Here is a 27247-nt window from a genome sequence, read left to right on the forward strand (position 1 = left end):
TTTAATTGGACATGTAACTCCCTGAAGGCGTGAGCACACTGCGACTGAACCTTTCTTTCATGTTCCACACCTTCAATTCTCTACCTCCCTCTACATTTCTCCTTCCTTCCCTCCATCCTTCTCTCCCTCTCTCTCTTTTTCTTTCTGTCATGCTCTCTATTTCTCCCTCTCTACCTCCTTCTTCTCTCTCTCTTTCAGTAAGTTAATTAAGCTTGGCAGCGCCTCTCAGTGTAGAGGAGAGCCCATTTTGTGTCAGCTCATTCGCCAGATTGATGCCATCCATAAACAGCAACCAGGAAATAACGACGGTTCTTTAGTGGACGTTCATTACAGATCCAGCCCGTTTAAGCTCTCCCTGGGATTTCTCTGTCACAGGCAAGGTTGATTCGGGCCGAGGGGACGTTGAGACTCCAGAGAAACATCCAAAGAATATAAAAGTTTTAACAGGACTATTTCAAGTGGGGAGTCATGCAAGGAGGATTACTGTGTGATGATCCAGGCCTGGTCCCAGATCAGTTGCCGAGGAGTTCCTATCCCCCTGGTTTAACACAAGCAGAAGTGGGACCAGGGTTTCCTTCCAGGCTGTTCAGTCAGTCGTGGCAGCGTGATCACTGAGGCACATAATGCCCCGAAACACAGCCCATTTCCCCCTTTTCACTCTTTCAATCTATTCCCCTGTGGGACCTAACTCGCATCAGGCAGAAGCGTCTGGGCTGTTCAGTCATAATAGGGCCTTGGCATGAAAATGAACAAGCTTAGCAGAGGCATTTGAGCAAGCAAACAAACGGGAAACACTGACAGAAAAATAAGATGATGAGAATTTATCTTTTTCTTTTTTGTATTGAAGCACAGTCAGATCAATAGCCGTCTAAAACAAAACAAAAGGGCTGAACCAATGCACAAGCAAGATAATATAACAATTCTCAGTGGAGTAGTTGAGAGCATACTGCCGGCTGACGATCTGTTCAGGCTTTAGCTAAACCGAAGAGACATCAATGTAACATTGTAGAATGCAGAAATGGGATTGGTTGCCCGACAGGAGAGCATTTATGAGTGAGATAAAAGTTTTGGGATCGCGTTTCTTTTTTTCTTCTCCTCAGAATTGTGGGTAAAATGAAGTGTTGCAAGCCTGAACGTCTCTTTATATATGAAATGGTTGTGAATGGAATAGGCACATACTGTCTGATATACTATAAGCGAATCTGTGACAATTAGGTTTGGATGGGGGAATGTGACTGGAAAAATGTCAGACCGATACTCACAAGGTATCTCTCCGTGGACACGCTGACCAGAATGAGGTCATCTCCGATCCGGACCTTCTCTCCCTCTGACCTCTGCTTGGATGCGGGGTGGATGGTCCACCAACACGACTCCCCTGTTAGGACACGAGCACCCGGATCAGACCCAGAACCAGGCAGTCCAATGGATGTAAAAAGACCGCTTTCCCCAAAACAGACCTAACGGCAATGGCTTCTCGACAATACGGACTTTACTGGCTGCTCGCATAACTGAAACCTAACAGAGATCTGTCACTGACATGAACGCACGGCTATGCAACTGTTTGACTGGCATTTCAAATGTATGGAGCAAACCTTCTGTCCTCAGGGATGAGTTTGCCCCTCCCTTGACTAGAGGCAGACATTTCGGAAGTTTAAAGTATTCACATTGGTATATTTCAGAAGGCCACAACAAATATAAATAGACAGGTCAGCTATTAATATACTTTTTTAGTGGGGGGGGGGGAGGATCAGCCATGAGACAGATACTGTATGAATTTCCACTGTAAACCATTAATAATATTTTTTATTGGGGGGGGGGGGGGCAGATTAGACATATACTGTATTAATTTCCACTCCAAACCATCAACATTAGCATCATTTCAACTCCAGCAGTGATCACAGCACCCTGAACCACAGTTAGGCATCGACACCCAGGAACACCAAAACAGACTCAACGGAGCTCACGAACGAGTTCGCAATTGGTAGCATTTGGAATGTCGAGGACCCACAGATTTTTTTTTGGTAATGTACGCTTCACTGACAGAGACAGTGGGATAAGATGGGGGAGAGCGTTCCCTGAAAGAGCACAGTGGTGGATTGGAACCAATGCTGCAGTAGTACATGGACTGCCGGGACCAGCCTGAGACGCAAGGTCAACTATTTATACAGAAGCCCGTCTGCCTTGCTAGGAGTCATGGCGAACATTAGTATCACATCCTGGTTGATAAATGGCTCTGCATCGTTACAGTTCAAATGTCACGTTGTCACCAACATCAGACCGTCTCCCCAACATAAGGCCGCATGCTTTGCTACAAATGGCAATCCCTCTGTAGGGCACTCAGAAGCAGTGTACTAGGAAATAGGTAGCCAATTGGAACACATCCCAGGGTTTCAGAGGGATGTGGATCTATCATTGTACAGTGTGTATTTACAGGAAGTTATCAAATTGTTTGATGTAGTTACAGGAAGTGATCATATAGTCAGCTGTAGTTACAGGAAGTGGTCACACTGTTAAATGTAGTTACAGGAAGTGATCATATTGTCACCTGGGTAAATATAAAGCAAAGTGTTCCATTATGGCCAGCTGCAGTTACAAGTGGTCACATTGCTACATGTAGTTACAGGAAGTGGTCATACTGTTAGATGTAGCTACAGGAAGTAATCAAGTAGCCAGCATGTTACCTATTGAATCTTCTTGTAACCCCACATCAAACGACAGTTTGTCCGTCAACGATCTTGACGTTTTCAGACAGGTCAGGTACTGTTAAGAAGAAAAACAATATGTTTTAAAATAAGATAACAAAAACTTTAAGAAAACACAACTTGTTTGTAGCATTTGCTGAAAACGTAGCATTGGCAAACCCCAAGCCATTGGCACAGTCATGTTCCAACAAACTTTGGGCTACTGAAGCTTCTACAGGATTTATTGTATATTGCGGAGTCACTGTCAGGACTGCTGACATTTTAATTCAACACGTTGGAGTAATACCCATAAATAATACAGCTCTGGTGCTGGTAAAGCTCACACAGATGCTGCAAACCAGTTATTGGAGCTCCTTTGGATACTGGAGATACCCTGGAGTATAATGTTAGTGTAGTGGATACAATGTGCTTTCCAAATGACACCCTATTAACCACATATAGTTGACCAGTTTTGAGCAGGGCCCTACAGAATATAGTGCACTGTGCAGGGAAGAGAGGGTCGTTTCTGACGCAACCCCTGTGAATATGGATGTTCCACATTCTCACCATTCCGCTGAAGGAGTGGCGCAGGAGAATGGCGTGACCGTAGAGCAGGGTCCGGTGTCCGCCCCCCTGGGCTGCCTGCAGGGTGGGGAGAGGAACCACATGAAGGAAGGAAGGAAAGCACAGGAGGAGCTAAGAGGCTGCGGGGCTTCATCTCAACAGTCTAACCTAGAATCCTCCCCTCGTCTCCTCACAAGAGGGGAGGACGTCACTTTAGATTGTTGAGCTGAGACGCACGACTCCTTCGATAGTAGCGGCCACAAGGGGAAAGACAGACGGACACAACCACGACAATAACAAAAACCAACAGGAAACGTTTCCAAAAGGTCAGATGTTATCCCACGGGGGTCATGCTGTGCCACGTCTACGTGGGTTAGACAGGCTTCTCCGTTTAGTTGACGAACGAGACACATCAAGTTGCGGTACCGCGGACGAGGAAATGTCGTGAAACCCCGGAAAGAGACGTGTGTGGAAAAACTATCGAAAGAGTCAAAGTCCTCCAAGACTCTTTTGATATCAATCAAGACTTTCTTAATTGACGACGGAAATGTTGAAAACATTTATAATTACTCACCCTCCTTAACAACCTCTAGAGGCATTAAGACAGAAACAAGACGACAGCATTAGCAGAATTCAGCCTACTAACACTGGTCGTATTTGAAATCAATCCCTTTGAAGTAGATAGAAGATGGAAACACAAGATAGCTGGTGATGCTTCACAGTGGTGATGGATGAGCCGAATTCTTGCCTACGTATAGACACTAAGTGCTATATAAGTTCAATCAATGAACGGTCTACACTACAGTTTGTTTATTCGTCCCCAAAATCAATCTGTGACCTGCGTGTGGTTTCGGTCTACTTTTCCCAAGTCGCTCCAGGAAGACTCTAAACCTGTCAGCGAAAGCAGAGATAGAACAAGCATGTTAAGAGTCAGATGGCTTCATCTCAATAGTCAAACACAGAACCAGCGGCTTTTAATACCACCACATCTCAATTGTCTAACGTGGATCACTCTGCTTGTATTATCCCACGTCTAAATAGTCCAATGTGGAACCCTCTCCTTATTACTACGACTGCATCTCAACAGTCCAACGTGGAACCCTCTCCTTTTTACTACGACTGCATCTCAACAGTCCAACGTGGAACCCTCTCCATTTTACTATGACTGCATCTCAACAGTCCAACGTGGAACCCTCTCCTTTTTACTACGACTGCATCTCAACAGTCCAACGTGGAACCCTCTCCTTTTTACTACGACTGCATCTCAACAGTCCAACGTGGAACCCTCTCCTTTTTACTACGACTGCATCTCAACAGTCCAACGTGGAACCCTCTCCTTTTTACTACGACTGCATCTCAACAGTCCAACGTGGAACCCTCTCCTTTTTACTACGACTGCATCTCAACAGTCCAACGTGGAACCCTCTCCTTTTCACTACGACTGCATCTCAACAGTCCAATGTGGAACCCTCTGCTTTCTCAGCACTGTACCGCAAAAGTCTAAAGTAAAAGCTCCAGCACTTCTCTCTTTATTGGTCTACGCTGACCAGACCGCAAAGGAGAGGGGGAAACAAAATGGCTCTCCGACTTCCAGCCGGTGAACTGGAGCTCGCTGACCCTGGCTATAACGGTATATTACCTCTGGACCAAACAGGACAGGGAAGATTGATCAAAAGGAAAAAAAAGGAAGTGTACCCCGCCTCGTCCCAGCTGTTACTGAAGGGGGGGGGGGGGGGGGGGGTAGAGTTACAGAGAAAGTTAGAAAGAGAGAGAGAGAGAGAGAGAGAGAGCGAGAGAGACATGGGTAGTGAGGGGTGAGGAGCAGGGGGTGAGGAGCGGGGCGGGAGCCTGTATTTAAGGCGTCCTGTTGTGCTGACACATCATCACTGGGAATTGTGACCTTTGGCTGGGTGGCAACGGGTAGTCCCCTCCCGCTCCAGAACTGCTCTACGTGGGATTCTGGAGGATATAGGGAGGTGGCCGTGGCGGGGTGGGATTGTCTTTGTGCGCGTGGGTGTGCGCGTATTTGGTTCTGACCGTGTGCACGTTTTTGTGTATTTGTTTAGCGCCTGTGTTTGTATGTGTGAAAGTGTAAGCGTCTGTGTGTGTTTATGTTAGTGCGAGCACTCAGATTGCTATGCAAGTGAGAGCCAGTTTGAGATTTACATTACATGCAACAGAGGATATTTTAGGAAAGAGAATAAAAATGTTTGGGCTCAGAGTTAAGTTAGGGTCAGGGATAGAATTAGGTTTAGGATTAGAATTTGGTTTAGAATTACGTTTCGGTTGAGACATTAAGGGATAGGTTTGTTGTTTTGATATTTTAAATTTTGGCATAAAGGTTATATTATTGAGGTAAGGTTAAAGTAAGGGTTAGGTTGGGGTTAGAGTACGTTTTTATTGTGGTTTGTTGCCTGCTAGGGAAAATGCTTTTTTAAAGGCTAGATTTCAGGTCCTCACTTCAAATGCAATTCTTTGTGTGTGCGCGTGTGTGTGTGTGTGTGTGTGTGTGTGTGTGTGTGTGTGTGTGAGTGTGTGTGAGTGCAAGAAAGGAGGGGAAGGGCTCCTCTTTAACTAAAACATCTCATGCAAGCTTGCGTTCAGTTCCTTGCCCGGTTTCTGGCTACCAAATGCACAACAATGGCAGGTCTCTCATTACCGTAAGTAATTCACTCTCAATGTTCTATTCATATTATTCAACTACTGACCTGAAAGATAATGACCAGTCAGAACACATGAAATTGGTCTGGTAATCGTTTTTTAGGGACACAGATAGGAGAGGAACTTCTTGACAGATCAATTTGCTAAGTAATCTCTTATATAATTGCCTGTGTCCAGGTTCACCGAATTGCCAAAGTTCTGTCCATTCCAAATGATCAGATCAATGGGCTACTGAGATCATGCCATCTGCTTGCCATTAATTTAATCAAAAGATGTTTTTGTTGACACAGTCTATAATTCTGAAAGGGAAAAAATTGACAAACTTCAAAAAAGAAAGCAAAAAGACATCCAGTCTTCCACCAATAGCAAGATGAACAAACTCCTTAATTCTTCCAGCTTTGTTCAAAAGCTTTGCGCAATCATCCCAGAGTCACGGTGTGACCCTTCTGGAATCAATGTAAATTCCAGAACATTTCCTCTTTCTGATACCCTTGAAATTAGACTTTGTTAGAAACAAAAATAGGAAAGAAAACAACCACAAACTTCAAAATCACCTCCACATATACAATGAGTGAGCATTGGTTCCCTGAAGTCGTTTAAAATATACATTATTTTTCAAAAATAAAAGATTTACACAAATTATGTATTTCAAATAATACATAATCTCAGAAAAACACAGAATTAAAATCTTACATTAGCTATAAAGGCATTGCTGTTATGTACTTCTGACCATTAAATACACAAATATCCAACTTTATTTTTTAAATATAGATTTAATCTAAGGGGATTTTCCATACTACTAAGCAGTTGGGGTTAGCTAAAATACTCGCTCAAGCCAGTTAGAAAGCAAATTAGCAGGTTGGCACTTTCACGTGAAAATGTTCAGACACATTTTCCAGACCTTGGGTGCGCTAAGCAAAGCATTTGACTCATGTGGATGATGTAAAGGAACCATTATGATGTCCACAAGGTAAAGGAACCATCATGATGTTTATTTCAAGATTGTCACCTGAATGAAATTTAAATTCATCAACAGACATATCCATATTTGCAATGATGAAAGATTCACTCTGGGTCTACGCATTTAGCAAAGGCTTCACAATTGGGATAAAATGTCTGAGTAAAAAAGTAAAATAATCAGGTGACTGGGGTACATTTACCTAAAAGGACATTTTAAATATTATTAAAGTAAGGAAATATTTTATAAAATGTACCTTCTGTAGCAAAGGATAGTGTTTAAATATCTTGTAACTTCTGTAATATTTGTAGTATTTAACCTACTGTAATATTTGTAATATTTGTTGTATTTAACCCACTGTAAGGAATGCCAACTTCAAATGTTTTACCTACATTTAGGAATGAACATTTTATAATATATAATATAATATACTGTCTGTAAGTTTAACTGTAACTTTAAAATATAATTTTTCAACAAAAAAAAACACTTATCCACACTGATCATGAATGATTAAACTGAAGATCCCGCATCTTAATTTGAGTAAGTTTGTTATGTAAATAAAACTGTTAAGTGGATAACAATAATGGACAGTTTTATAATTTTAAAGGAAAATATTATATACTTTAGAAGCACTTTCATATCTTGAATTTACTATACGTGGTCAAATTAAGATACAATATCTGTAGTAGGACAATCTCAAAATAGGCAACACTGAAGTCAAATTAGCCAAAGTGAGATCTTTGTTTCACTTGCAGTTAGGGTCAGTAGAGGGGAGCCTTCATGCAAACTAAAGAAAGTGACAAATTAACATACCCATTGTTCATGGTTGGCTTTCTAGCAGCATTAAACAAAGATACAGATGAAAAAAAACAATATCAAATGGAGTTATGGCAGTCAATTCACGTTAATTAAAAAAAAAAAATGAATAAAATAAAAAAATCTTGAGACTAAGCATGAGTCATTTTTATAATATTGGCTGAATTTACAAAAATAGACTGAAATTGTAGGAGTCACAATCCCCATAAATTATTGCGACAACTGGAAAAGCATCTCTTTCAGTTCTTACACCATTAATGTCTTCCATTTTGACCCACTTCAAATAAGGTCTGTGTTTTGTGTTGACTTACACCACCTCGCCATTTTCTTCATTGTGTAAATATCCATAGGACAAGCTGACTTTTTTCGATATTGGCTAGACATAATCAAAGCCATTTTGGGAGAGCTTCTGTAACTGAAGCAAATATGTTAACAAACATCACCTTGTCCTGACGAGATTTACACGGTTGTCTAAACGCCTAGGTGGGGGTAAGCCGAAACAAAACACAGGCCTTATTTGAAGTGATTCTAAAATGTCTAATAGAATACATGAATGGTGAAATGCGAAAATAACCATCATCACATTTCGCCGCTAGGCTTTTTGGAGATCATGACGTGTATTTCAGTCCATAATCAAGTGTAAGGACTAGTTTCTTCGACCCTGATTAAGCCTCTGCCACCAAGTGCTTTTCAGGCCAGGGCAAGATTGAAGCACTCATCTCTGGTTCTGAGGTGCCAAGCAGTCAGTCTTCCAGTTATCATCCTTTCATCTCAGTAAAAACAGGAATTCACCGCATAGCAGTAATAGATACAAACTAGACACTGGTTTGATCGGCAGGCACCACAGGAACAGAGACAGTTTGGCAGCTAGCTGAGCTAACTACAAGCAATTACGCTCTAGTTAGTTCAGTTACCAGTGTCTCTCAATGTGGTGGCTTAACAAAATAAGACCAATTGATATTAAAAATCTTAAACACCGTTCCGTGGGAGAACGTGTGTACGGTGAAAGAACATGGTACTGAAGATGCAGCCCACGGAAGTGACCGATACAAAGGGAGGTACGAGTGAGTACCTCCCCGTTTATGATTCCTTAGCATTCCTAATAAGCATGCCACTGGGACACTAGCTGGGAGAGAGAGAGAGAGAGAGACAGGCGGTGGGAGGCGGAGGGGTGGAAGGGGCAAAAGGAAGAGAGAAAGGGAGAGGAAGTGAAAAGAACTGTGAAAAGAAAGCCAGGAAGAGAGACAAAGATAGATGGAGCAATAATGCAAGTAAAAGAGTGTGGGGGGGGGGTGAAAGTGAGAACTAGAGACAGAGGAGGTGAGGAGAACAGGGAGGGAAGCCATCATTCTCTTAGCTCAGGTCAACCCTACTGAGTAAAAATCAAGCAAGCCGACTATATTTTCTCTGGGCCTGATCTGGAGGGCCATGGGTCTTCGTTATTACCCAGCGCGCTAGTGTCTAGAGGACAGCGCTGACGGGAAAGCACACTGCTAGAGAGGACACTACCGTAGGAGCTTTCTCTTCAATCTTATCTTGACGTCAAACAAGGAGAAAATATACATTTGATTATTATCCTTATTGAATACATCATTCTGTCATTCATCTTCTTGACATCCACTTATTTAACCACCATCCACTGGTCAGAAACTGTCTTTGGTCATTTCACAGCTACGTGGCAATGTCGTTTTTTTGTTTCATGTACTAAGCTTAGAAACTGTGTGTACATTGAAACAGCATCTAACACCATCAGGTACATTCATATACAAAGTGTATCCCCTATGTTTGTCTATCTGTCCTGATTATACATGACAACTGATGGAGGTAATGCAGACATAATGTGCACGTTACACAGTGATGTATACAGGTAATGCAGTGATACTCACCCCCTCGTTTGGCCCAGTGTGAGCCAACATCTCCTGCAGGGCTCGGACAGACAGAGACTGCTCCAGGATAAAGCAGCAGATACACAGGTCGGGTGGAACATACTGCAGGAGGGAGGGAGGCCAGGGAGGGAGGGGGGAGGGAAAGTTTATGGTCTTTTCATGTCTGCATCCAACAAGGCTACCGGGACAAGGACACAAAATGTAATACCAAATTGCAAATATTAATATCAGCAAACCCATTATAAATGAGCAAATTCTGACTCCTATTATGTGTCCATTACAAGAGGATTAAAAGGGAGGATGAGGGATCATTTGAACATGGAATACATACAGTTAAAGTACTGACACTGATTTGGCACTGCAGTAACACCACAACAAACAAATGTCTGAACCAGAAGATCGTTGGATGGGGAACAGCATAAAGTAATGAATACAATTGCAGTAGAATTAGTCTTATAACTGCAAATGTTATTAACATCAGCTAGTTCTCTCCTTCTCTGCGTTCAAGTTTTAATGATTTTTTTAAAGGAAGCACAGGAGAGGACAAGCTTGCTTGCTGCCTGTTATGCCTAGCCTAGCTTTATCCTTTGAGGGTTGTTTTGAACATTCAAAGCAACTGGAAGACCTTTATGACAGGCGTTGTTGTGACCACCACTAAATATTCACTCGTCATTACTATGGCAACTAGCTTAGCCATGTCAACAAATGACTGCTATACGAACAAACAGAAATCTGATTTGTTTGATTTTAACTTGCTGTTTGGGTTATTCAAAATAAGATTTAATAAGCTTATTTAATAATTTAATAATGAAAACCTGCAGTGTAAACAAAGCTTCAGAAAACAGTGCTCTAAAACTGTCCTTGTGCTTGTCCATCTGGGTCATAGACAAAGCCATTTTGGTTCCAGGTGAAATTAGTTTTGGATCCTCTATGGAAGACCAAAGCATTCTTCAAATGGTTCTCCCATTAGGACATCCAAGAAAATTATTAGGTTCTGGCTTATTTATCTTATTCATACTTCATTTGGATCTTGTGACCCAACATCTTTGGTCTCCTTAAACAGTCGCGGTTTTCCCCTTCTCTATGAAATGCCCGTCATTCACACAACTGAAGTTCCAATAACACTTGGCGGAGTTCAGGTGCTGCAATTTGTGGGAGGGGCTCAGTAAGGGCTTCTTTCATGCAACACTTCCAAAGAGCTTGGTGACACGGAGGTGGCATCTAACAGTTGACGTCTTGGCAAATTTGCAAGTATTCCAGACTCCTGAGACTTTGTGATTATTGCCCTGACTGTGCTCAGTGGTATTTTCAACTGTTTATGTAGTAGTTTATATCCTTTACCTGATCTGTGTAGGTCAACAACCATCTGTCCCCCTTTAGCCAACAGCTCTTTGGTTGTACCCATGGTGATGGATGACAAATAGATTTTACATTCGTGCAACCTCATATGTATTCCCCAGTGAAACTGGAACTGGTGAAAGGAATCAATACAGTTCCTTGAGAGTGACACCTACTACAGAGCATAGAATTTCACAACAGACCCCACTTTGTTTGGTATCATTTTAAATAATTATTTAGGGGTGCCAATACATTTAGAACCTATGTTTTGCTGAAAAGTGTACTACTCAATAAAATGTTTTGTGTTATTGTTATTAAATTATTGACTTTTGCTCAATTTCATGAAGGGTGTTACAACATAAGTTTACTATATCTACAACAAATGCAACTTATTAAAATAAATATTATTTCAAAGAAGTAGGTTAGGGACATTGATCAGGTAATAATATAAACTAGTTCATTAAAAAAGTATCCATTAACAGTCAGTAGTAGTCCGATCAGTGATTTCCATAATAACATACTCAGTTCCAATGGCAGCTAAGAGGTATTGGTAATATCATCTAGATTTGTTTCCTTATGTTCGTATCCTCAACCAGCTGATTTCTCCCTGAAGGACAGCGGATTTGGAGAATGTTGCTGTTGCCATGGCACTGTGACACAAGATTCTAGGGCCATTAACATAAGACACTGCAGAGAATGGAATCCGAATGGAATTCTCTTCTGGCAGCACAACCAGACAGAGACACTGGTCCATATTAACTATTCTTATTACAAACAGTCAGTAAGATGGTCAATAAAATTGGGTTTTTATATTAGTGATTTATCTAATCTGGAATCTATTTGCAATGGTGCGAATAGCTTTCCTGCATATAGTATTTTTACATCCTCAAAAATGTGAGAAATTATTTGACATACTTTATCAAACCAGTCAATAGCAGGCATTGAGAGTTGCTTAGCTAACCTTAGCCTCAGATGTGGGTTCCAGGAAGCACAGTCGATTTCCGAGTCCCTCCACTGACAAACAAAACTTGCGGTTTTCTTTCTGAATGGTGGCAACACTCTGAAGCACCACCTCGTCATCCTGCAAGAAGAAAAGAGAGGAGGACAGAGGAGAGGAGTGGAGAAAGGAAAGAGAAAGGAATACACTGTTACGGCTGTGGGAAGCACTGTAATCTCCTAACACAAGAAGACAAGTTATAAGCATAAGTTAGTCGAAACCAAAAGTAAATTCAACCTTGCTTTTGTTTTTCTTCTCAACAGCTACTTCTCCATCTGTAGAAGGGGGTGAATGCCTACCAGCCGAATTATGTATTTCTACCATCCTTTATCATCCGCAGAGGGACAAAAAGGTGACGTGAAAAGGTCAGCAACTGGTATAACTGGGTTCAACCTGGGTCAACCACTTCCGTTAACAGCTGACTTTTCAGATCTCTTGAGACACATTTATAAAAGGGATGTAATGGATGATTTTACAGTTTTAGCCCAGCTTGCAAAACCCATCAAGTGCAGAATGGATGTTCTGCTGATGCGAGATTTATGAATGCAATCAAAGGACTGTAGGAAACAGTATGAATACAGAATAATATAATGGAAGCCGCTGGTTTTTTCTGTGGCCTACACAGTCACATCAGATGGTTAGGGTTAAAAAAGATACAAAAACACATCAATATAAAAAGAGTAAAAAAAAACGAGGTCGTTTTAAATCCCACGGTTCCCATTTGCTATGGATTCAGGAGACCCTGTATCATATTTTTACGCGCACACACTAACAAAAACATTAAAAAAAAGTATTTTTGCAAACTATTATATAACTTTAAACTATATCAAATGACTAGAGCAAGGTTTTCTATACCCTTCTATTGTGCTATTTTACATTAGATACACCCACATCCCCGAAATTAAACCCAGCTAATTAACACATTATTTATGAGTTCTGTCATTTTTTCAGGGAGATGTGGGGGGGCTTAGCTGGATTGCTATCAGCTATCAATTGTCAGTCAAATTCAGTTGTGTTGGTTATGACAGCTATGGCATTCGAGTGAGATCCTATTAAGTGCATTTGCATTTAAGTTGGTTAATGTAGGTCAGGTAGAATCCCATCATTTGGGGCACTTCTGTTCCATTTATAGTGAATATGACACTGGTTTTATTACAAGAGGAAGCGGAACAGGCAGTTGGACAGTGTTGAGGAGATCCAGCAGTTACTCCTCCTTCTCTCCCTCTGTGTGTTCCTTAGCGACTCCCACACAGGGCACAGATATTGATTTGTGTCTCTGATGTTTTTTCCTGACTGGACTCCCTCTCCGCCCCCCCCCCCCCCCAACAAACTCTTTCTGTTTCTCCTGCCAGATCACTTCCCATATTAATCTGAGCTGGTTGCTATGGTTCTGTTTTCTTTCTCTATCGGAGTTGTGTTAATTCATTAGATACAGCCCTTCAGACAGTTCACCCAGGCCAGTATAGCAAAGGTGATTTGGAGTCACCAAATCAGTTAGTCGTACTGGGGGTCAATTACAAACACTGCTCTGTCTCTTTACCTCTTTCTCTGTCTCTCTGAAGGTATTCTAGATGTAAAAGAAAATTATATTGAGGCCAAAGTTCTACTAAGGTTTTAAATTTTTGCATGCGCATGGGATCACACAAGTAAGGCAGAATTAAGATCACGGCTGTCCGGTCCAGGCAGCCACTCCTTCTGAATGAACCTCATAAAGCCACATCCAACCGGCAAACTGAATGGCAGCACTTTTCTACACCCAAATAACTCTGTTCATCTGTACCACACTGAAAATGTACATGTACAAATCAACATGTACTGTATGACATACAGTAGGCTTCCCGCTCGCATCCTATTGTCTAAGATGCTCAATGTGTGTCCACTTTGTCTAGATTGTGTGTTCTGTCCCTCTATGTTGTCCAGCACTATCAACACCAGTGTGGGATTTGATCCAGCAACATTTCTGCTACTGGCCCACGGGCCGCTGGGCTACCTGTCGGCCAAACCCAAGATTCTGATTGACTGTGTCCCACGAGGTGCCATATTCGGGACATACTGTAGCTCCCAACTTCTGAATGGGTCCCACAGGTGTCGGGTCTAAAGAAATGCACTATGTAAGATGTAGGGTTCCATTTTCTTTGCAGCCTTGGCCAAACGAGGAAGACCTGGCCGGGAGCTGGCAACTCAATATGTCCGCCGACCTGGCCTGCCGAGGATCCCCGTGCCACAGGCTTGCCACCTCTTTAAAATTAAGTAAATGCTGCGGTTTCTTCTCTTACATCACCAACTGTCTGTGATAGCTGGTAGTGATGGTAACTGGAACGCTGGGTGTATGAGAGGAAAACAGGGAGGGGCTATGGCGGGGAAGAAAAGAGAGCGAGAAACAGAAAATGGGTGAGCGAGGAGAGAATTGGGGGGGGACGTTCTGTACATAAGTGTGTGTGTCTGCGTTGGCATACGTGTGGATGAATAAGTTTGTTATATTTGTATACAAATGCAATTGTAGGAGCCCAACCCTGTGTATGGTCGCAGACCGCAGCCTTCCACAAGGCTTCTTCCATAGGGATCTTTCACTCTACTCTCCTGATCCTGTGGCTTGATCAAGAGCCCGAGAATCTCAATCTGAGTCCGTAGCCAACCGATCCCTCTGACAGCAGCAGCACGAACAAAGATGTATCCATCCAGACTGGGGTTCAAACAGTATTGAAAATCTGTCAGCCTTAGAGAGTTTGCTTTAGCCCGCCTGTAAGGACAGGTGGGTTTGCCATTCTGCATTAGCACTTGTTGTTCCATGGGGCCAGACAAGCTCAATCGAGCACAGATAATGTATTTGTAATAACTTCCAGAAGAGATTGAACCCAGGTGTGTCCATCTGTTAGACAGTTATGTAGACACATCACAGTCTATATATAGGGCACTGAACCGCGGCTGCTGGCGTAAGACCCAGCTACCAACAGCAGAGAGCAGCAACATGATCCAGGGCCTCTACCTCCTATCCTACCCCCTACCCTATGCTCTACACCATACCTCCTACCCCACCCTATACCCCCAACCCTGTACCCTCTACCTCCTACCATACCTCCTACCCTCTACCCCCTACCTCCTACCCTCTACCCCATACCTCCTACCCTCTACACCATACCTCCTACCCTACCCTTTACCCACAACCCTACTCTCTACCCCATACACTACCCTGTGCCCCGTACCTCCTACCCTCTACACCATACCTCCTACCCCACCCTATACCCCCAACCCTGTACCCTCTACCTCCTACCATACCTCCTACCCTCTACCCCCTACCTCCTACCCTCTACCCCATACCTCCTACCCTCTACACCATACCTCCTACCCTACCCTTTACCCACAACCCTACTCTCTACCCCATACACTACCCTGTGCCCCGTACCTCCTACCCTCTACCCCCTACCTCCTACCCTCTACACCAGAGGTGTCAAACCGGTTCCACGGAGGGCCGAGTGTCTGCAGGTTTTTGCTCTCTCCTTGTACTTGATTGGTTAATTAGGTCACTGATTGGTTAGTTTCTACCCTCACCTGGTTGTGTAGGTATGAACTAGGAACCAATTTATAGGAAAAACCAAAAACCTGCAGACACTCGGCCCTTTGTGGAACCGGTTTGACACCTGTGCTCTACACCATACCTCCTACCTCCTACCATACCATCTACCCTACCCTCTACCCCCTACCCCCAACCTCCTGCTTTGTACCCCTTACCCTCTACCCTTGTACCCAATATCCTGTACCAAATACCCCCGCTGCTACCCTCTACCCCATCCCAACTCTCTACTGTGTACCCTCTACCCGCTACCTTGTACAAACCTACCATGTAACTCCTAACCCAGTATTCTCTGCCTCCTACTCTCTAGACCTTAACTAATTACCCTCTACCCCCTACCCCCTTACCCTCTAGCATATACCCCCTACCCCCTTACCCTCTAGCATATACCCCCTACCCCCTTACCCTCTAGCATATACCTCCTACCCCCTTACCCTCTAGCATATACCTCCTACCCCCTTACCCTCTAGCATATACCCCCTACCCCCTTACCCTCTAGCATATACCCCCTACCCCCTTACCCTCTAGCATATACCCCCTACCCCCTTACCCTCTAGCATATACCCCCTACCCCCTTACCCTCTAGCATATACCTCCTACCCCCTTACCCTCTAGCATATACCCCCTACCCCCTTACCCTATACTACTACCTTCCATATACCAGTCAACTCGACTTGCTGCCAACAAACTGCCAGTCTCAGCCTTGCTCTGATTTGGCCAGTCTTAACAGCCCATTCAGGACCCCGATCCCAATTCCTCTCACCCGCTCCCCTTAAACAGGAGCAGGCATTCAAAGCAGCTCCGTCTTAAAGGACGGGAGCAGGTGTCTGAGGCCTGGTGAATCTGCAGGGAGGTAACCGGAGATCCCTTGGTGCTTTTCAATGACAACCTAGCCTGCGTTGCCACTGACGTGTACTGAAAGACCAGTGAAAAAGGCCTCACAACCCTTCATCGCTGTCACTGCACCCCGACTCGCACGCGGCACACATTATCAGTCGGAGCGGGGGGTGCTCAGGGACGCTGGGGAGCAGACAGCGAGGCAGACGTTAACTTTAAATGAAAGGCATGAGGTGAATACTGTTGAGTTTAGAGGCTTGTTGGCACTGGTGGAGTGCAGACCGAGAGGTTGAGGGTCATATGACACCTGGATGTCTCACGGGGCGATAAGGGCTGACGGCGTTGGATGTTTCTAGCGGAGATAAGAACGCCAGGATAAACAGAAAGATAAAGGTGTGGCAGCAGTAACAACACAAAACTACAGTTCGCATTCATCTGAATGACAACATCACGCGCAGCTAAATGTCGCATTCATTTAGCTGAGGAAACTAAACTTGTGCCTGAGTTTAGTTTCCACAACATGTGGCTGGCTCCAGGCAAAAACATTGGGTTTTCTTGATTGCTACTGATGTTAAATATCTAAACTTTTTGCATGAGATTTCTTTAATAGACAGAGAGTGAAAGGAGATACAGAGAGAGACATACTAAGGTAGTAAATCCAAAGCTACCGTCTCAGAAATCAAAGCGGAACCTCTAGACAGCCAAAGCAGATCTCCAAAATAATCATCACCCACCCTGTTTTCAGCTAGTCACCACCTGACTACGTTCTGAAGCAGACTGACTGCTGAGAGAGCCTGTTAGCTACAAAGCGAGACCCTTACATGTTAAACAGCCTGGTGCTGGCACTGACAGTTTAATAAGAGTATTTGAGCAACACATCCACCTCTCATCACCCACTGCCATCCAGCCCCACAGACATCCAGCCTCCCAGCATCCTGGCTATATCCCCTGGCTATACAGACCCCCAAGCCCTGCACATCCAGCCTCCTAGCTATACAGACCCCCAAGCCCTGCACATCCACCCTCCTAGCTATACAGACCCCCAAGTCTTGCACATCCAGCCTAATAGCGATACAGACCCCAAGCCGTGCACATCCTGCTACCGAGAAATACAAAAAGTCTACAAACAAATTTCTAATTAATGAAATACATAGTGATGTAAATCCTGAATTTGTTCATAGCTGTCTGAGGGAACATTAAGTCAATCACATACTTAATTTAAATTTACAACAATCTTTATCCTTGTAACTCATGAATACGCCAAAGCATTACAAAACACAGCACTGCCCTGTTTACGCAAATATGTCCACTGGTCACTGGCTGACCATATGACTAGAATATACTGTTGATACTGCATTTTAATTCATACTCTCACTGTCAGTCATCTGGATTGGAGTTTCAGGCCTTTTCTTCCATCCAATCACCAAAAGGTAAGGGTATGGTACGTATTGTGGTTTGATGGTCTGAAACGATACACTCATCCAGAACGTGGGCCACACACACCCTGAGGCCACACACCCATCCATTGCTCATGTGGTTTTGTTAGCCTGATTAGACGGTTAGACTAAAAGGGCTGCTTGAATGCATTGGGGAGACAACGTCGTGGGGTTTGATTTGTGTTTCCCGTGTTGATACAGGGATACCGAAAGAGGGGTGATGGTGTGGACGTGTCATCTAGTGTTGGAAAGTTTTACCGACTGTTCTTTTACCGACTGTTCTTTTCGAGTCTTTCATTAAAAAGAACGCTGACCGCCAGGGAGACGCGCGTTGTTCAGATCCGCTGCTAGCCGTTGTTGGCGACATGCGGTTCATGTTTTATCAACAACTCTGACAATCAGCGTTGTAGCTTACAGGAATGCCCAAATGCTGCTAAATTGGAGATTTAAATTAAGCAGGTTTCTACAATGTTGGTTTCTCAGAAGCCTACCACCACTCCACATAGCAGCTGTTCCTTCTCGTGTGCAAAGGCTCCTGTTTAAATAAAACAAGCCTTTTCAGCCTTTCAGTGTTATTCAGTGGACCTTTAAAACATCATAGCTATATTTATTTTTCTGAACGTTTTCAAATGTATTCTTTCTGGTTAACGTGAGAACTGTGAAGAGCCACCCGCACCCTGCGGTAACGAGTTTGTGTACCACTCCAAACTGTCAGTGACACTCAGGTTCAGACACATCCCACCTACAGGGAGAGTCTCAGTACAGTTACGTCGAATGGCGCATTCTGCCATTTCTCTCACACAGTCGAAGGTGCTCACATACTTCCATTTTTTTCAATTTGTGTAAAAAAAAAAAAAAAAGGGGGTGGGGGTGCGGGGTGGGGGTTGACAAAAGGAGCTGTGTGATCTTATGACCAATCACAGTATGCAAACTCAGTGAAACCAATGAACGCTATTAAAGAAATGATGTGCACGAACCGCCGAACCACACACCCCCTCCCCAAAAGAACCAGATTTACGCAATCCACACACAGAAGTTGACCATGCACCCACTTTCAAGTAGAAGTATTAATTAACCTAAAGTGGGGGAGAGAGAGAGAGAGAGAGAGAGAGAGAAAGAGAGAGAGAGAGATCGCTTGAGATGGATGGAAGAGGAGATTAAAAAGGAAAGAGGGAGAGAACGAGGGAGAGAGAAAGGGAGAAATGAAAAAGAGCAGGCAACAAAGTATATAGGCCTATAGGAAGAAGTGATTAAAGAAATCCCCAGCCTAATGATATCGCCTAGATTTGGAGTTGGTTTGTGACTTCCAGGAGATTTACACAATGTCAGTATTAGAAATTGGATTTCTCAAGCTTACTTTGCATGCATATTGCTTTAAGGCAACTCCAAATAAAACAGGCTTCCATGCGTGCAAGTCTGGTCTGGGTCTTCAGACGCAGCACTGAGGGATGAGGCACCGGGGCTGCATTCTAAATAGCACCATACTCCCTAACAACGCAGCCTATGGTGCTGTACGCTGTCATTTGGGACACGGGCCCAGGACAGGGACACATCTGGCGTGGTGCTGAGGTGACCACCTTGCTGTTAGTCCAACACGAACACGCATAGGACTAAGATGGGAACGAGAGAGAGAAGACCAGGGGAGAGACAGAGAGGTGAGAAAGACAGGGTGATGGAACAGAGGGGAGAAAGATGGGGGGAGAGAGATGGGAGAGAAATATAGGGGGGAGATTTGGGGAAAGATATAGGGGGCGAGAGATAAGGGGGAGAAAGATGGGAGAAAAAGACAGGGAAAGAGATGGGAGAAAGACAGGAGAAAGATTGGGGGAGAGAGATGGAAGAAGGATAGGGGGAGAGAGATAGGAGAAAGATTGGGGGAGAGAGATGGGAGAAAGATTGGGGGAGAGAGATGGAAGAAGGATAGGGGGAGACACACGGGAGAAAAGGGGGGCATAAAAACTAAGAATGCCCTTAATTCTTACTTCACATGATGTAAATGTAATGGAACTCCTTTACATTCACCAGCCTTAGTCAACCATACTGACATTCAGCAACAATTAAAAGCATCCAAGTTACATTTACCCTAAATACTGCAACTTTTAGAAGCACATGGATAAATATAAATGCAACTGTCAGTTCCCATGTTTCATGAACTGAAATCCCAGAAATCTTCCACAAAAAACATATTTCTTACCAGGTGCTTTTGCACAACTTGGTTCACATCCCTGTTAGTGACTACAGTATTTCTCACTGAAACAAGATAATCCATCCAACATTTTGAAATTGTTGAATGTTGTGTTTATATTTATTGTTCAGTGTCCTTTTGACTTTTACTTGAGATGTCTTTTGACCTTTTTCAGTCAACTAAAGTTTAATCACTGGGCTATTCCAGGAAGGCCGTCATAGACCAGCGTGACTTGAAAATAGACAGTTATTTCTAGTTAATAACTGTCTATTTACAATAACTATCAGAGATTTTTGACAAATATTGTATTGTAAAGAGTTTTCTTAAAATGATGCATGTTTATTGCACATTCAAGACAATACTCCTATTCACAAAACAATGATAACTGTTTAAAGATAATGTAAAATATGATAAAAAGATAATGTATAGAACTTCTATTGCGCTTTTCACAGAATATAAAACTATAAAATAACAACTGATATACTTTATTGTGACAGGTCAACCAACTGATGCCATGTCTTCGAATGCTGCCTACTGCACAGATGGAGAGTCAGGGTTATGTTCTTGTAGAGGGCAAGTCTGTGATACCTGCCTGATGTTAAAACTGCCTGTATTTCTCCACTTCCAATCTGTGTGCTATCCACTTGGATGAAACCTCAGCAGTTATGAACACCAGAAAGCTCAGCAGATATTAGATTAGTAGCTAGTTGTCCCCACAGCAAGCCGATTCACTCCTTAAATTCATCCTCCCATGCCAATCTCATTATCGTCCTTCTATTCTGATATTCTATTCCAATCTCCTATTCCAGTCCCCTATTCCAGTCTCTTACTCCTCTTGTATGTCAGGCAACTCCTCAAATAATTACAACATAATTACAATAACACAAGGCTGAAGCAAAGGCAAGGTGAGCAGAGAGGAGACAGCAGCAGTATATTCTCCCTAGGCCCAAACAAACGCCCTATTTCAGCTGTCCACATCCTGTTGCAGTACTGATCCATGAAGGTCAGTATGTGGCTCTGGGGTCACCTCACCACAAATCTACAGTACCTGCACTAGCCTTTTGGGAGCCCTAAGCAACATTTTATTTGGGGCCCCCTCTCCCCTATCGGTCGGGGCCTCCCTAGCAGTCGAAGGCCCCCTAATGTTCGGTGGCCCCAAGCGACCACTTATGGTCCTGGCTACATTCCAAACTGACCCCATCCTGATGTATGGCAGTAAAGAGCTCTGGTCTAATGTCGTGCACTAGGCCATTTAAGGACTAGGACACCATTTGGGATGCTGAACCTGCTTTGCTTTGAGACCACTGCTGGGGTCAGTACTACAACAATAGTCTATGTAGCCGTAATAGTCTCTTGTTACTGATTCTGTCATGTTAATAATCTGTTACAATGTATGTTACAGTAATAGTCTCTGATACAGTCACAGTCTCTACTAGAGTTGTAGTATATGCTGCAGTAAAATTCTTTGTTGCAGTCCCTGTTACAATAATATTCTCTGCTGCAATACTCGTCTCTGCTGCAGTCTCTGTTACAAGAAGAGTAGCTTCTGCTACAGTAATAGTCACTGCAGCAATAGTCTCTGATTCAGTTGGATCATTCTCCTCAACTACAGTTTCGGTTCCAGTAATAGTCTCTTCCTCAGCAATAGACTATGCTTTGGTTGTTGCTTCAGTAATAGTATTTGCTATGGTAAGTCTTTGCTGTAGCCTCTGCTTCAGTCATGGTATCTCATTCAGTAAAATACTGTCTCTATTGCAGTTATAGACTTTGCTGCAGTAACAGTCCCCAATACAATAATAATACTCTGTAAAAGTCTCTGTAAAAGTAATAGACTGTACTGCTGTAAGGCCCTCCTACAATGATAGTCTCTGCTACCAGCTCTACTGTAATTTGAGAGAAGAGCACTTGTCGTCTCTAGCAACATGCAACTCAAACATACCCGCTGTGATGTGATGAGATTTTCAATCACAATGCCCACTAAAATCGATGTTCCTAGGAAATAATGGTGTCTGAAAAGCACACTACATACAGACACAGATACTGAATGAGAGCCCAGGCTTCAACAACATATCGTGTTATAAAAGCAGAAGGGTCTGGGACTTTCCCCAGACCCTTTAATGCCAGGGCTGTGGGTTCAATTCCCACAGGGGAGCTTTGAAAACATTTCTATAAAAAAAAAGGTATTTCTAAAGTGGGTTGTTCTGGATGAATACTAATAATGCATATGTAATGAGACAATAAAAAAAAAACTCTTCTTGTACAGCCCGTTCACTGCAAAAGCCCTTGACAAACAGCCATTTCACAGCTTTGGTAATTTTAAGAAGCTTCTCAAGCTTGTCCACATCAAGGGCAGTTCGTTAGTCCAAGGCTAAGGACATAACGCAGCGAACATTAAAGGGGCTGGCAAAGAAACTACCAGGCCCCTTGAGTGAGTGACAAACTGAAGATCATCACAGCTTTATAACAACTGTGGACATGGCCGGGTTGAAATGCTTGAAGGCCCTGGGGCAACAGAGTCTTTATAGGGCCCTGTTGTCATGAGTGTAGCCAAATGAATGTGTATCAGCTCAGCAACACTGCCGTTATTACCATAAGCAACTTTCATTTTAGCTTATCCTAACTTGAAAAAAGTGCAGTCCTGTCACCACCATGGTCAGCCATTTAAAATGAAAAAGCTGTTTCCATCAAAGTTGGAAACGAAGTCACTTAGTTATAATCAAAGTTAGGTTAGGAAATGCAGCAAACAAAGATCACACCACGTATGTCAGGATGGATGATTTTAAAGGTGCTATAAACTTTCCAATGCAGGGAATCAGTTTTGGGATTTTTCTAGAAACAGAAATTATTACATTTTGCCCACTGAATTCTCCCAATGGAAATGATCTTGTGCATCAAGCCACAAATTCAGTTGACAAGTAATTCACCAACACCGGTGTTGTCACGTCTACAGAAATGTATCTTAATTCAGTTTCCGCAAAAAACTAGGAGGCAGGCGGAAATCAGAAAGTTTGCGGAGAGTCATGGCAGAAATCCTAAACACGCTACAGCGACGAGTTGGGGATGCAGCTACCATTTCTTTCCTGAAATCTTTTAGAATCTCCGCTAGGTTCAATCAAAGCCAAAAGAAAAGTATAAATTATTTTGAAACCTCTTTTGTTGCAATTTAGTAATAAGTATATTTCACTGGGATAAAATGGACCCACTTATTTCATACTTTTATTTTCATACTACATGATTGGAAATATCATTTTAGTACACTTGAAATATACTGCGAATGAATTTGAAATGTATTTAAAATGTATTATACTGTATATCTGATTGAGACCAAGCTGTCCTGTCTTGGCAACAGGACCTGCCGGTAAGTAGTTTGTGCAAATCATACATTTCTTTGTGCACACCCTCAGAATTGGTTGCCTGTCTATGGAGGCGGAAACTTTCTGGAGGGGGCCTCTACATTGTAGAGCTGCAGATTTGGACGAGTCGGCCCAGAGACGTCACCCCTTGGGATGGTGGGATGGCTGTAACCGCGGTAACACAGGTACATCTGGACATCATAAGCAAGCCGTCTGTATGAAGCACAATTCAAACCAGACCCAGGTTCAATCTCGGTTCAGGAAATTGGCCCTTAGGGCCCACTAACAACTCTTCCAGACCCTGGACACAAAACATCAACACCAACAGAGCACACACACTTGGCCCAAAGTCACTTGGCTGGGTCTCAAAACCACCCAGCCCAACAGCAGACATTGAAATCCTCTCATTTCCTCCTCAGAGACAACAGGGTGTCAGAGCTCCAGACAGGTGGGAAGTCTGACAATTGGTCTTTTAATTTGTATGGGGGTCACTGCCAGCCAACACCTCCCCACCTGTCTCCATGCTTCCTGATATTCTTCTGTTCTATTCATCACCAAGGCTACCAGCACTGTACAACCTAAGTATTTAGAGGGAGTTCAGTCGTCTGAAGATCAAAGCTGCAGTCCCTTCAATGCACAGGAACATTCCCAACCATTTCAAACACTGAGGGGCAAAACAGTGCAGATATTTGCATGGTATATATGAATGTGTAAGTGTGTACAAATGTCTGACAGGAACTGTATATAAACTCACCTAAAGGAATATTAGGAACACCATACTAATACTGTGTTTGACCCCATTTCGCCTTCAGAACTGCTTAATTCTACGTGGCATTGATTCAACAAGGTGCTGAAAGCATTCTTTAGAAATGTTGGCCCATATTGATAGGATAGCATCTTGCAGTTGATGGAGATTTGTGGGATGCACATCCAGGGCACAAAGCTCCCGTTCCACCACATCCCAATGATGCTCTATTGGGTAGAGATCTGGTGACTGTGGGGGCCATTTCAGTAAGTGAACTCATTGTCATGTTCAAGAAACCAATTTGAAATGATTCGAGCTTTGTGACATGGTGCATTATCCTGCTGGAAGTAGCCATCAGAAGATGGGTACATGGTGGTCATAAAGGGATGGACATGGTCAGAAACAATGCTCAGGTAGGCCGTGACATTTAAACGATGCCCAATTGCCACTAAGGGGCCTAAAGTGTGCCAAGAAAACATCCCCCACACCATTACACCACCACCAGCAGCCTGCACAGTGGTAACAAGGCATGATGGATCCATGTTCTCATTCTGTTTACGCCAAATTCTGACTCTACCATCAGAATGTCTCAACAGAAATCGAGACTCATCAGACAAGGCAACATTCTTCCAGTCTTCAACTGTCCAATTTTGGTGAGCTCGTGCAAATTGTGGCCTCTTTTTCCTATTTGTAGTGGAGATGAGTGGTACCCGGTGGGGTCTTCTGCTGTTGTATCCCATCCGCCTCAAGGTTGTGCGTGTTGTGGCTTCACAAATGCTTTGCTGAATACCTCGGTTGTAATGAGTGGTTATTTCAGTCAAAGTTGCTCTTCTATCAGCTTGAATCAGTCGGCCCATTCTCCTCTGACCTCTAGCATCAACAAGGCATTTTCGCCCACAGGACTGCCGCATACTGGATGTTTTTCCCTTTTCACACCATTCTTTGTAAACCCTAGAAATGGTTGTGCGTGAAAATCCCAGTAACTGAGCAGATTGTGAAATACTCAGAACGGCCCGTCTGGCACCAACAACCATGCCACGCTCAAAATTGCTTAAATCACCTTTCTTTCCCATTCTGACATTCAGTTTGGAGTTCAGGAGATTGTCTTGACCAGGACCACACCCCTAAATGCATTGAAGCAACTGCCATGTGATTGGTTGATAAGATAATTGCATTAATGAGAAATTGAACAGGTGTTCCTAATAATCCTTTAGGTGAGTGTATATGCATATATATTCTTTATCAGATTTTTTATCACAGTGACAACAACAACATTTTTGGAGACTTTTTTGCTCATCTTTACCTAGGGTGCCAATCATTTTGGAGGGCACTGTATCTTGGCTGAACAACTTTGAAGTGGATCACAGAAACAAGACTATTGCAAAGAACAGAATTCAAATTCAGAATTCATATTCCAATTCCATAGTCCTGCTTCGACAGCTACCCATTGACTTCAAACTGACTCGTTCACACACCTTCACAATGAACTGAAAAATCCTGGCATATCCCTTTAAAAATTGTGCTAAAATGCCACTGGTCTTGCGGTAGCTGCCCGGCTCATGCAATTACGACCCATGGTGTGGTTTTAGTGTGGTGTGGGCAGGGAACGCATGCACAGCGTGTACACAAGGGGCTGTGGAAGCATCAGCTTTTAAGAGGCTAAATTTAAACCCCAGAGTTCCCGTTTGGAATGCAGAAGGCTTCCAGAACAACATAAACTCCAAATAAGCCCTGCTACTGCTACAGAGTGCAGTACCGAGGCTGGGCTCCCCATAGAGGACACAGATCTACCTGCGTCTAATGGTGCAGGTCTACCTACTGTACCTGACGTTCCAAGATCTATCCACTGAACCTACACAGTCGGTCATATTGCCTGTTCTCAAACGAGGAGTGTGTGATGCAACCACAGACTTTAAAGAGCTCAGTCAAACCGCAGTGATTCTTGTACAGTGAAGAAATTAATAAATAAATATATATATATACACACATACATACACTGTACATCCAAGACTTTGAACACTTTGGGAGGAAGATAAGATGGTGAATGACAACTGCTTTAATTCCTTCCGTCGTGTTCTTTTTCATTTGCCAGGTCTGCTATTCAATACAAATCAGTCGACGTGCGACAAAACTGTATTTTTCTTCACATTCTTTGATGCTTTTGTTTAAAGTTCTGCTTCTGTTTCCATTCGCCAGCAGGGCTGCAACCCCCCGATTAAGAGGCAAAATGCTATTCTACCATTTGTGAATACTCATCAGAATGCATGGACACCTGACCAATTGACAGTCAGGATGTCTGACACAGAGCCATCTCCTGCATTTTATATCAGCTGCATAACATACACACCAACTCAACCACAGCCACTACTGCAGAATAAAAAACTGAGATGATGTGACACGCCAACTTCAAGAACTTAAAGGTTTCCAAGTGGCACTTGAAAAACAACAAACACTTCTGAATTTCCGAGAGAGAATAATACATCTAATGTTTATAGGCATGGGGGGGGGGGGGGGGTCGTAATGACATGGTGACAGTATAAAATGTAACCTTCCCACCAATCCTACGCACAAAGCCACATTCTCTCTTAAAAAAACGAATTTGTATCTCAGAAGACTAATAAGGATTAAATAAACGACACACTGTATTTTCTTTAGTTTTTCCTAACTGAAAGATAAGCGTATAATAGAGAGCCAGGTTTCTGCCAGGCATATAATTTTACACCTCAGCTGCAAGGTTGAGACTTCATACTTCACACAGCCTACATAAAAACCCAGGTCTGATGTTTTGCTGTTATGCGGTCACATCTGCAATCATATCCTAGGCCTATTGATCTCATATCAGTTCATCATTCTATTAAATAATACCAGGGCTTGTTGAGGATAAACTGCACATACTGTATTGATTGATGAGATCCAAAGCAGCCATTAGCCTCAATAAAAGCAAAATAGAATATTCATGGACATAGCTAGACTAATGTATTCAGTACCTATGTGGTTTATTAGCCCATTGCATTAATTACCCTCGCTTTTACCAGAACCTCCAACATGGCAACTTCAAGATCCTGTTTACGTTGGATGCCTACATAGGAGTGTCGACATATATGAATAAACAAAAACACGATGACATATATGAATAAACAAAAAGGAAATGTTGTCAAACACCTAATGAATCAAATGTAAATAACTCCGATATTGAAAATCACACCAATCATATTCTGA

General features: G+C 43.1%; 1 protein-coding gene across 7 annotated transcripts in view; it reads right to left on the minus strand.

The window, feature by feature from the left end:
* Positions 1-27247, minus strand: part of ryr3 (ryanodine receptor 3) — a 118298-nt gene that overhangs the window by 85172 nt on the left and 5879 nt on the right. For 4 of the 7 annotated variants that reach the window (XM_029116965.2, XM_029116961.2, XM_029116963.2 and 1 more), the window contains exons 2-7: positions 11866-11985; positions 9567-9668; positions 7678-7698; positions 3249-3323; positions 2682-2760; positions 1263-1375 (exon numbers count right to left, since the gene is read on the minus strand). In XM_029116965.2, the coding sequence (XP_028972798.2) occupies positions 1263-1375; positions 2682-2760; positions 3249-3323; positions 7678-7698; positions 9567-9668; positions 11866-11985 (510 nt within the window). Of the gene's footprint in view, positions 1-1262; positions 1376-2681; positions 2761-3248; positions 3324-3819; positions 3835-7677; positions 7699-9566; positions 9669-11865; positions 11986-27247 lie in introns of all 7 variants that reach the window. The other 3 variants (XM_029116964.2, XM_029116966.2, XM_029116962.2) reach the window with 2 other exon arrangements.

This window comes from Esox lucius, chromosome 23 (genome assembly GCF_011004845.1).
Source record: "Esox lucius isolate fEsoLuc1 chromosome 23, fEsoLuc1.pri, whole genome shotgun sequence".
Classification (NCBI taxonomy): domain Eukaryota; kingdom Metazoa; phylum Chordata; class Actinopteri; order Esociformes; family Esocidae; genus Esox; species Esox lucius.